Source organism: Panthera leo, chromosome A3 (assembly GCF_018350215.1).
Source record: "Panthera leo isolate Ple1 chromosome A3, P.leo_Ple1_pat1.1, whole genome shotgun sequence".
In the NCBI taxonomy this organism is placed as follows: Eukaryota; Metazoa; Chordata; class Mammalia; order Carnivora; family Felidae; genus Panthera; species Panthera leo.
Window position 1 is genome coordinate 132,094,455 of NC_056681.1, and position 11,509 is coordinate 132,105,963.

An 11,509-nucleotide genomic window follows, 5' to 3' on the forward strand; every position below is an offset into this window, starting at 1 on the left:
AAGTAAATTGACAGAGCTGAATTCAGTGAGCAGTCAGGAGGAAGCGGCCAGGGCGCGGGTTAAGGAGACAGCCTCAGAAAGGACAGGGGGTCCCTCCTCAAAGACCCGAGGGGAGGCTGGCGGGATGGGTGGCAACAGTCAGGTTTGTAGCTAGAAAGTGGGGGCGTTCGTGCTGCCGGCCCCGGGCCGGGGTCTGGGCGCACCACGCTTTGGTGATCAGGGCGGTAGGGTCTCGGGGAGGCTCTGGAGGGGGGGTGCTGGGAGGCGCTGGAAGGGGGGACGGGGAGCCTGCAGGGGGGAGCTCCTAGAGCACAGCTTCCTCACCCCCTCCCCTCGGGGGAATACATATTCCCTGCCAGGCGGCCCTTCGGTAGGAAAGAAAGTGTTCTTTGAAGCACCCGGCCTGTGGTCTGCCTTGGAAATTCAAAGGTTTCAAAGACATTTCCTGCCTTGGAGGAATTCACCTTGTTCACCAGGTGCTTTTAGTAGCTCTTGGGAAGCCGCTTATCACACCTACGATTTTGTCCACTTTGTGGACGGACCCTCCAGCTCATTTCCCTCACTGGTCGTGGATGAGAGCGGAAGGCACGCGCTCTTCTTTCAATACAAGCATTTTTTAAATCTGATTTTGAAAGTGATTTCATTCCAAAGTTGCACTTGGTAAAAAGAATCTTACTCAAGTTGATAGGCACTCAGGTGATACATAAGCACATTTTCATTGTGATACTTAAAAAGAGTGTAGACTAAAAGGCGAATCTCCCTTTGACCCACACTCCCTCCCGGAGGTGACTGCTGTCACTCACGCGTGGTCAGTGTTAGCTTTTTCCTGGACGGGAATGGGCCCTGCTGTAATCATATGGCGGTTGGACTTCTCACTTCATGCAGCAGGAAGTCTTGAAAATGTTTCTTTGTAAGTACGCGTAGGCCTACCTAGAGCTGCGTCAGTCTTTCATAAGGCGGATGGGCCATCACATGGGTCACATTCCCGGATCCGGGATGGTTAGGTTGTTCCTTGCTTTCCTCTTCCCTTTTCCATGGTGATAAATATATACACACGTGCCGGAATTCCTTTAGAGGCTGTATGACCTGGTCATGGAACTTGCTGGATCAAAAGGGGTATGCGATAGATACGGCCATATTGCCCTCAAGAAAGGCCTTGAGCTCTTTGCGTTCTTACCAGAGTGCCTATTGCCCTGCACTTGCGACAACAGTGGACGTTAGGAATCTTTTTAAAGTTGAACGAAGCTGATGGATGAGGTATCCAGACACCCTGGTTACTTCAGTTCACATCTGCGAAGATAGGGGCCTCGAAGGAGCACCTGCAGACAGAGAGCATCAGACCGTTTTCAGCCACCCATACGGTCTCTGTGAGTATCTGTCAGAGTCATTTGTTCTAAACAGAGTACGTAACGTCTGCCATTTATCTGTAGATTCCGTTTCTCCACTGCCGCCCTATTCCCTTTGGTGTAGACTGTGGAGGAATGAGTCCTTTGTTTTGAGTCAACTCCTCTCAGTGCTGTACTAACTAACACGACGTGCCTCCACACAAAGTGATTTTTAAAAACTCAGTTGAGGTGCATTAGTTCTGGGGCATACAATAAATATCTGATCTGATGTTTCCCCTTGTACTTTGTGCCCCCCCCCTTTTTTTTTAAAGATCGCCTTGCTGAGAATTCTGGTTCTTCCCCTCATCGCCCTGTCTGTCCTGTGCTGAGTAATTTCTTTCTTTCAACCTTTAAAAGCCCACATCTGTCTTCCTCACCAGTCCCCACACATTGGTGGGGGGGGGGGGAGGCTGTTCAGCTTGTGACAGTGAACTTTTTTTTCCTGAAATTCTTAACCTTGCTTATTGGTGACACACGGTGTGGCCCTGTGCATTTTGTTCTGTTATAGTAGATGGTTTTCAGGTGTCTGTCTGCTTCTTGAATCGTCTCTGACTGAATTCATTCTCAAGGCGCTGGCTTAGGGGTGGCTGGTTAGAGCCACGTACCGTAAACCGACTTTCAAAGGGAGGGCAGGGGCGCTTGCTTTAATGTAGAAATCTGCACGCTCAGTGCCTGTGTCTGATCTTGTGCCACGGCTCATTCTAAAACTCCGCTTGTCTTTCCAAGCAGCCCAGACAGAACAAGTTTTTACAAGTGCACATTGAAAGTACATTGAGAGGAAACCAGGATTTATAGACCCTCTCATGGAGGAAATAAGGTCATTCTTAAAAGAGTAGTAATTGCCCACAATTTACTTGAAAAGTCACTTTCTGCCCAAATTAGCGTTTTCCGTGTGCCACCCTGTCTCCAAGGCTCCGGAGCTATTCAGAAGCCCCGAAAGGAAAGAACAGAAAACGGCACGAACAGGCCGAGGAATGTGCTTAGGCCAACATCACTCCCATCCACGCTGGAGTCCGTGTATGCTTCACGTCGGGATTCTTGTTAAAAAAAAAAAAAAAGTAAACTAGATCTTAGCTCTGTTCCGTTTGTCATGTGGAAGCTTGTCATTTAGGAGACCCAGTGGACACGTTTCCTACACAAAACTTTACAAATCGGGTCTGGTGTGGCACACTCCTGGAAACCAGAACTTCTCAAATTGGAATCCTGGCTTTTAGACTTGAGTCCTTGTGTGGCCTGGGGCGACCAGTTAGCTCCTCACCTCCCTTCTCGCCATCTATAAAGGATACATACTTGTGTCTCAGGGATGTTGAAAGGATTAATTAGTTCGTCTGTAAAGCGCTTTGAAGATGAAAAGTACTTTAAAAGTGCTTCTTAATAACATTATTGCTTAGAAAAGAGTGCCACTTTTATGCCAACCACTTCACGTCTCAAATTATGTAAAGAAGACCTGTTTCGTACATCACTACCAGTCGTAAATTGGAGATAAATCTCTCGTGGTGTGCACATCAAACGTTTCCTTCAGAATTTCAAAGGAGCCTCACTTTATCTTACGGGGCGTTTCGGAGCAGTGTTCTGCCCAGTCATTAGTGATGAAGATCGTATTTCAGGAAAAAGAAAACCCTGCACCCGGTTCAGCCGTCTTCCAATTCAGTCAGGTCGTTCAGTATTAACTTGAAAGGGAAGTGCGGTTACTTTTTTCGAGGCGGGAATAGAAGAGAGAACCACGTTCTTTCCTTCTTTCTTCCTCTGCTCCCCGCACCCGTTTCCATCACAGGCACCTGAGGGTGTTGCTGCTTTGCCGTTTCTGCAGGCGTTAGAGCTAATATTAAAACTTACGGGAAGTTTTTGTCTTTAAGCCTAACGCGGTTTTTTCCCCTCCGAACCAAGTTAACAAAAAGGGCCGGTGTTGTGATTTTCTAATAAAACGTTACAGCAACACGCAATGAAGCGTCACGTGTGCAAAATACAAATGGAACGTCTTGATCGTAAAGCCGGGGCACAGCGATGTTAATTATGCAGACGACAGAGAATTACGGGGCACAGCCAACCGTAACGGGGGCAGGAAGTACAGAAAGAGACTCTAGAAAAGTTTGGAATATATGATCGAGAAATGAAACAAAATTTACATTTGGGGTAAGGTGCTTCGGGAAGAGTAATTCAAGTAAGAGATTGGAAGGAAAAGTCACCTGGAGAAATAGCAGTGAGCGAGTGGACTGAACCGGATAGAATTTGCCCTCGTCTGTGGTCAGACCGGTTCGTGGTTCGGGTTGTTCACGCGACGGGTGGTGAGTGTAGTCCAGGGAGCTAAGAGTGAGCGAAGGAAAAATCAGAATTCGCGTGGCCCTCCTCCAAGCCTTGATCTGAAGACTCGATCCGTGTGTTCGCTCCCTCGACGAGGTGAGGGAAACGCTCTCCTACCTTGTGCGGGCTTTAAATACGACACGCTTCGGAAGCCTACGTGCCGCTGACCATTACAGGAAATTACAGGCTTCAGAAATAGTGCTCCTTGGATCTTGGCTTCAGAAATGTGATTTAGTAAGATAAGCGGCGATCATTGAAAATCTATTTGGAACCACCACTTAAAATACTAAGTTCGTGGCCGTTTGGGCAGCTGTTGTTTTTACCGCGTATCTACTGGGTGTGGGCAAAGGCTGAGCGCCCCTCATTCTTCCCGCGGTTGTGTTAAATGAGTGCCATTTTCTGCCTTTACCACAAGGGTAAAGGATTTTCTCCATGTGAGCAGTGCTCATTAAAACTGGTTTCAAATGCTAAATCAAAACGTAATGCTAATTAACGTATCATTCTCTTAAATTTCCCACAGTAAAACGCTTGAAGATCGGTTGAAACTTGAGGCAAAAAATGGCACGTTGAGTATATCAGACACCACAGTTGGCAGCAAACAGTTGACGTTCACGTTAAAGAGGGTAAGTTTTTAGTGTTACGTTTTTTCATTCAAGAAAGGAAACTAGGCTTCCAGTAGAGCTGTGTGTGTGTGTGTGTGTGTGTGTCTGACCTCAGAATTGCCCTCCCAGGCTTTTCCCCTCGGAGGAACCGTGTTCCCGCTCTAGGACTTCTCCCGCAGCCACAGCCCCTCCTGGGTTCCTGGGTTCGGGGCAGGCACACAGCTTGGCCGAGGCAGAGGCAGGCGGGTCCCGGGGTCCCCGGGGGGACAGGGCAGCAGTGTGGTGTCTGGGTCACTGGGCTCATTCTGGTCTCTGGTCCCTGGTTTCCCTGTAAAGGGAAAGTCCTGACTGTCTGGGGCTTACACAGTTCGTGCGAAAATGAAAATAGGATGGCTCTGAAATTATGACTATGATTGTTACTACTATTTTTTTTTTTTTTTTTTTGGCTAAAAACAAAAGCACTAAGAAAGACCTAAAATGGCCCCATGGTTGAGTCAAGCAGAGGCTGTGAAACTCTTTTGGGGGATGCATCAGTTAATACTTGATTTATGCCAGTTGTATCATTTGAGAAACCAAATTTTAACTTATTAAATCTCATTTTTACTTAGGAATAATTAGGGATCTGTGTAGGTTTTAATAGAAATCTCTGTCTCTACTAGGTGTGTGATATATTTAGGTAAAATCTCAAGTTTTCCCAAGACTTATATATATGCTTTAAAAAAAAATTTTTTTTTTAACGTTTATTCATTTTTGAGAGACAGAGAGGATGAGCAGGGAAGGGGCAGAGGGAGGGGGACACAGAATCCGAAGCAGGCTCCGGGCTCCGAGTTGTCAGCACAGAACCCGACGCGGGGCTCGAACCCACAAACCGTTGAGATCGTGAGCTGAGCCCAAGTCGAACGCTCAACCGACTGAGCCACCCAGGCGCCCCATTTTTTTTTTAAAGTAAACTCTGCCCACAATGTGGGGCTCGACCTCACGACCCCACGATCAAGAGTCACGTGCTCTACCAACTGAGCCAGCGCGGCGCCCCTCATGTATACTTTGTAATATGTGAATAGAATGGAAGGGGAAAGTTCGTGCTTTCATATTATTTAAAATTGTATAGGGGCAAAAGTAGGATTAGGTCCCAAATCCAGTTTTCGAATTTCCTGTGCCGTAGTTCCTCCCTCATCAGATCCTTGGCGAGGCTGCTCCGTGTGGTCTCGCCTGCGCCCGTGTCCCCCCTTTCGTTGGGCCAGCCTGCTGGTGACTGTGGGAGAGCAGCCGGGGCAGGACCGAGATGGAGAAGGAGAGGAAAACGTGGAGATGAGCTACTTGGCCCATAGGTCGTAAGGGGCTGGTCACGTGGTGTGGACGTCTTCCAGGACGGCCTTTCGGAGAGAGGCTGGTGCGGGTCCCTTTCTGGATGGGGCTCCGTCTGCGGGACAGTCGTGGCTGCTTACAGACTCCTCAGGAGGCTCCTGCCTTGGTGGGGAAGGCCTGGCAGGGCCCCGTGCAGTGTGCGGCTGGAGAGGGAGGGGTGCTCCCGGAAGGGTGCTCTTCCGCCAAACCCGTAGGGAAACGCCTGGGACGGATGTCCGTGTTGAAGCTGCAGAAACACACCTAACTCACACGCTCCAGCGCACCGTTTACCTTTACTTGGTTCATCATTTCCCGAAATTGTTTGGATGAGACACTTTCGGGGATTCTTCTTAACATGAAGAAACAAAATATTAGATGCCCAGTGTTGACTGACTCTTCAGGGGTCCTGATCCTGTTACCTGGTGTGCCGGTAGGCGGGTTCCCTCGGGTTTTCTGAGCTTACCGTTAACAAGAGCATCTCAGATATCCGCTCTGGGGTGTGTGCCCGGGATACACAGAACAAGACAGATGTGGTCCTCGCCTCTCCAGTTCTCAGTCTGTCGAAAGAAGCACACCCCCATCCTTGTGGTGGTGGCGGGGACCCCGGCGGAAGACAGAAGTGCGGTGAGAGGGTCCGCCGGGGCCTGACCTACACACGGGGGCCGGCGGGGCTCCAGGCTCAGGGTACCACCGAGGCAGAGTTCTTGCCTGAGGAGGGAGGCAGTCGGGCACGCTCGAGGGTGCGGACGAGGGCCCGCGTGTGTAAAACGGGATCCCGGGAGGAGTGGCGCCGGATCTGGCCGGAAGCACAGGGGGCCTGGTCCTGCGGGGCCTTGTGAGTGGGCCGTGGGTTTCTCCTCGGACCTAAGTGGAACCGTGGAAAGCCGTTGACAGGTATTAGCAGAAAACTGACCGTTTGTATTTCTAGAAACTGAGTGTGGCTGTTTTCCGAGGAGTAGTGGGCCGAAGGGGCCCGGAGCAGAGGCACGGTGGGTGCGGAGGAGCTCGGGACACATGGGACAGGAGCGTGCGGCAGGATCGATTTGGAATGGGCTCTGGGGAAACAGTGGTAATCAGAGAACTCAGGGACTCATTCGGAGCCCCCGTCTCGGAGGTTCCCAGAGCAGGGGCCTCGACGCTTCGGGTCGTCTCTGCTTCCCCACCACTCGCCCACCTCTCAGCTCTGGTCGGGAAGTACCGAGTCGTACCAGCTGGGGGTGAGGACAGAGACTTCCCTTGAGGAGCAGAACACAGAGGAGTGTTCTCGGGGCGGAGAGCAACACGGGCCACCGTCAGGCAAGCCTCGTAGGTGTCTGTGAGGCGGCGCTTTTCAACTCGGAAAAATTAGGTCCCGGCAGCGCTTTCTCGGTTTCCCTTTTGTGCAGTCCCACCAGCTGAGAATATTTTCTGAGCTTTGCATTCAAGAGTTGGTACTGTCGGGCCCGTCAGATGTGATTTGGGAACCACACGGCTCTTCCCTCCACTGCGGATTCTGCGTCGAGGAAGCGCCGCTGAAAGCAGTGGGCCTCCCCGGGGGCCGGGGCGCCTTCGGCGCGGTCGGCGCGGTCGGCCTGCTCGGCCCGCCAGGAGCTCGCAGGCCACTTGCCCGCCCAGCCTTTGTCGGTGGTTAACGGTAGCAAATCTCTGGCTTCCGAGGGGAGTTTGACTCTTGGGAAACAGCCGGAAAATCTTGGAACCAGTTCTGGCAGATGATACTTAACCGTGGGTGGGTTGAAATACACCGTTAGTACCTATAAGTATTGTTTTGTTTTGGGTTTGGGGCAACGTAAATACGTGTTTTTGGCTTACGAGTAGGGCAGCATTGTGGGGGCAGAGTCCAGGGGCCAGACCATGTGCCCCGGGGTCCCGGGGGCAGTCTTTCCAGAGCCCCGCAGCGGGGCTGTGGCCGTTGGTGGTCTGCCGGTTACAGAAAGGGGGTATTGGGGTTTTCCTTCCTTCTCTCTCACTTCTCTTCCTCCTTCAGTCTGAACAGCAGAAGAAGCAGCAAGAGGCTGAGAAACTGCACCGACAGGAAAGGAAGACGCTGCGTCGCTCAGCCGGTCACCTGAAGTCAAGACACAGACGGGGACGGCCATTTCACTGAATCTGGGAATGACCCTACGTGTGGTGCGGAAGGAGCGCCCGGACCGCTCGCCCTCGGGGCGCGTTGCAGACGGGGGAGCGCGCTCCGGAGGTTCCCGTGATCCCTTGGCGCCTCTGCAGGGTGAATGGCGGCCTGTCCCCGTGCTTCCGCGTCAGACTCCGCAGCCGCCCCCGCCCCCGCCCGTCAGTGCGTCGCCCCCAGGCTGCCCTCTGTAAGTCGTCGTTGCCGCAGTCGGTCTTCCCCGGGTTTTAATCAGGTGGAGCAGGTGGTGGTTCTTCCACGTTGTGAAACGTGTGCCGCGAGATGGGAAGTCACCGTGGGCTGAAACTGTAGGCTCTTCGTGGTCCCGGGACTTTCCTCCCTGCAGCACCTGCTGCCACTCACTGGTGACCCGCCCCGTCCCACCCGGTGCCCGGTGCCGGCCGGCTTCGCGGTCAGACGTTCGGACGCTTGTGGCTTGTACGTGTGTTAGTCTGGGACTTTTAAAAAAACATTCGTGTACCAAGAGAATATAATTTAGCAGTAACAACAACCTAAAACAGGAAATGGAAGCTACTGGGTATTCTTTTAACTGTTCACAAGAGTACAGATTTTTTTGTTTGTTTCTTAAGTGCAATTTGAGATAAACTGGCTGGAGAAAACATTTGTAAAAATAAATACTTCCATTTTAACGGCTTCTTTGAGACAGATCCGTTCTTTGAATTAATTTGAAAATTAAATTTGGTTTCCCTAGTTTTTCAGGTACTCGTGGGATTTTGGAAGCGTGTTTCTTTTTTTTTTTTTTTTAATTTTTTTTTTTTCAACGTTTATTTTATTTTTTGGGACAGAGAGAGACAGAGCATGAACGGGGGAGGGACAGAGAGAGAGGGAGACACAGAATTGGAAACAGGCTCCAGGCTCTGAGCCATCAGCCCAGAGCCTGACGCGGGGCTCGAACTCACGGACCGTGAGATCGTGACCTGGCTGAAGTCGGACGCTTAACCGACTGCGCCACCCAGGCGCCCCTGGAAGCGTGTTTCTTTATGCACAGCTGGAACGGGGGCTCTTTGGCCCACAAATGACAGAGTCTTTCTGAAAGTGCTGTAAGCACGAAGGTAAGGTGGAACGTGCTGAGGGCAGCAGGCTGCAGAGTGTGTAACTGGCCTCGGGGCCCCGGACTCAGCCCACTCTCCCCGCCTTCCTTTTCTTCCTCCTGTTGCCGCACGGTTCCTTATCCCTCCGGGTCTCCCCGGCTCACGTTCCTGGCCCATCCCCCGTCCCCATCACATCTCTGTTGCTTCTGTGCAGACAGGTGTCCACTTCTGAGGCCCGAGAGGTGTGGTCTGCTTCCAGAAAAAAAGGTGTCTTGTCTTTGGCGTGTGAGTCCGTGTTGTGTGTATGTGTGTCTGTGGTGCGTGTGTCTGTGTGGTTTACGTGTGGGGACAGACTCTTCACCGGACAAGAGTCTTATTTATTGCCTGCACCCAGCCCAGCTCGTGCTCTGGGACCAGAGGCTTCACCTGTTTCCATCCCTGGAGCCACTGCTCTCCTTTTCCAGCTTTTTATCCCCTGAACCCCTTTTATGAACCACCTCCTCCCGAAGGAAGGGGCCTCAGCTTTTCTGCACTTCCTTTTCTCTGTTTCCCGTTGATCACTTCCTCAGAGAGGTCTCCAGAAGTGAGGCAAGGACACTGCTGGCTGCGGGTTTTCCCCCCAGGGGGTTGAGCAGACCTATTTCCTGGGGCCGGGTGCTTTCACACCTATACCTGGCCTTCCCAGGCCTCTCTTTCCCTTCTTGGGGGACACTCCCTGGGGGTGGGGAGCCAGTGTGCCACGGGGGCTCTTCTAAGATGGGGGGGGGGGGGTCGGGGCCTCCCCGGGGTGAGGAGCTGGGGCGCTGGCCACAGAGCTGGCCCGACCGAGGGTTCAATCCCGACCCTGCTGCCCACCCACTCGGTAGCCTTTGACTGTTTATTTAACCTCTTTGAGTCTCACTCCCTCCTGTAAAATGAGGTTGGTGCTTCACGTTTGTGGGAATTAACTAAGTACTTGTGTTAAGGTGAGCATGAGCATGGGGCGAGGTTCTCGAATGCCGCCCTTCCCTCACCTCTGCACACGTCCCTGTGGACTCAGCCGAGTTCTTAATACCGAGGTTTTTCCAGGGCAGGGCTGCCCCTCGCTCAGCTCTTGTCCTGGGGGATCCCCGAAAGGGCAGAGGGATCTGTGATGGGTGTTCAGGGAAAACTTACTCAGCAGGTCGATGTACAGATGCCCCCTGCAGGCCCCGGGGCCCCCCTGTCAGGGCCTTAGAATAGCCCCCTCGCTTCCGGGTTGAGATTCTTCAAGTACCTGCCACAATCTTCTCCCTTCTTCGGAATGCAAGTTTCATACTTGGTAATTGTTTGGTTTGTGATGGATTACTTTCCAGCCCTACGTTGTGGGTCTCCACCAGAGAAGTACATGCAGGGCGTTAGGGAGCCGGGCACAGCCTAAAGATGGGGGCTTGGTTTCCACACCAGGACCGTCCCAGGGGCTACTGAGCGGTGATTTCTCCCCTCGTCCTGCTCCAGATGCCCCTCAGTCTCTAATATCCCTGACCTGATGCCTAAATGTGGGGTTTTTATATTCTTTTTAATGTTTATTTACATTTTGAGAGAGAGAAAGAGCACGACCGGGTACAGGGCAGAGACAGAGGGAGACACAGAATCCTGCGAAACAGGTTCCAGGCACAGAGCCTGATGTGGGGCTCGAACCCATGAACCATGAGATCATGAGCCGAAGTTGGACGCTTAACTGACTGAGCCACCCAGGCGCCCCTGTTTTTTGTTTTTTTTTTTTTTTAAGCTTATTTGTGTATTTTGAGAGAGTGAACAGGGGAAGGGCAGAGAGAGGGTGAGAGAGAATCCCAAGCAGGCTCCACACTGTCAGCACAGAGTCCAGCGCAGGGCTCAATCCCGCAAACCGTGAGCTCATGACCTGAGCCGAAATCAAGAGTCAGGTGCTCAACTGACTGAGTCACCCAGGTTCCCCTTAAATATGTTTTTAAACAACTATTTGAAAGAAAGTGAAAGGGGAAATTGATGGGCACACAGTGGGCACGATAGGGCATCTGGGCTCTGGTTGGTTCTGCCCCTTAATCTGAGTGGTAAGCTACTACCCTCACGACTGGTACACCTTTCTGTATGCATGTTATACCCCAATTACAAAATCTTATTAGAAAAGAATTGTATCAAAGTCACCTGTACCCATTATAACACGTTAGTCCCATCTGATCCCCCGAGATCACTCCTGATGCTCTAAGACACATTTTTTCAAATATTCTTCCGTCTTATAAGCAGCTATATACACATTTGTTTTGGTAATCAAATGGGGTCATACTATTTATGCTGTTCCTCAGCTTGATTTTTAGAACTAATTTTCTCAAGTGAGGACCTATGCAGAGAGATGTACTTCATTGCTTTTTATAAACTTCAGACTGTTTTACTATATGGTTGATCCATAATCTGACTCTTCCCCTATTGATGGTTATGCCTAAAACTACGGAAAGAACCTTTTAAGAAGTCACATCTGTGGTAAGTGTAACCCAACTTATTTTTTCAAGAGACGTACATAGGTAACTTTCTGGAACACCCGTGCGTGTAGCAAAGCACTGTAAATGGCAGTGCTGCTCTTTCTTCTTTTTCTGTATCTCTTTTTTCTGAGATTATCTCTCTTTTTTTTTCTGAGATTATCTCTCTTTTTCTGAGATTGGAGAGAATTCGGTTCTCTAGTTAGGCTATTGTTTCAGCTTTATC

At 51.0% G+C, this 11,509-nt stretch overlaps 1 protein-coding gene across 1 annotated transcript in view; it reads left to right on the forward strand.

Annotated features, from left to right (window-relative positions):
• NOL10 (nucleolar protein 10) overlaps positions 1-8,405 on the forward strand; it is an 88,009-nt gene extending 79,604 nt beyond the window's left edge. Inside the window, exons 20-21 of the mRNA XM_042933684.1 lie at positions 4,207-4,309; positions 7,617-8,405. Coding sequence (XP_042789618.1) covers positions 4,207-4,309; positions 7,617-7,736 — 223 coding nt within the window. The 3' untranslated portion in view covers positions 7,737-8,405. The remainder of the gene's footprint in view (positions 1-4,206; positions 4,310-7,616) is intronic.
• Positions 8,406-11,509: the final 3,104 nt, after the last annotated feature.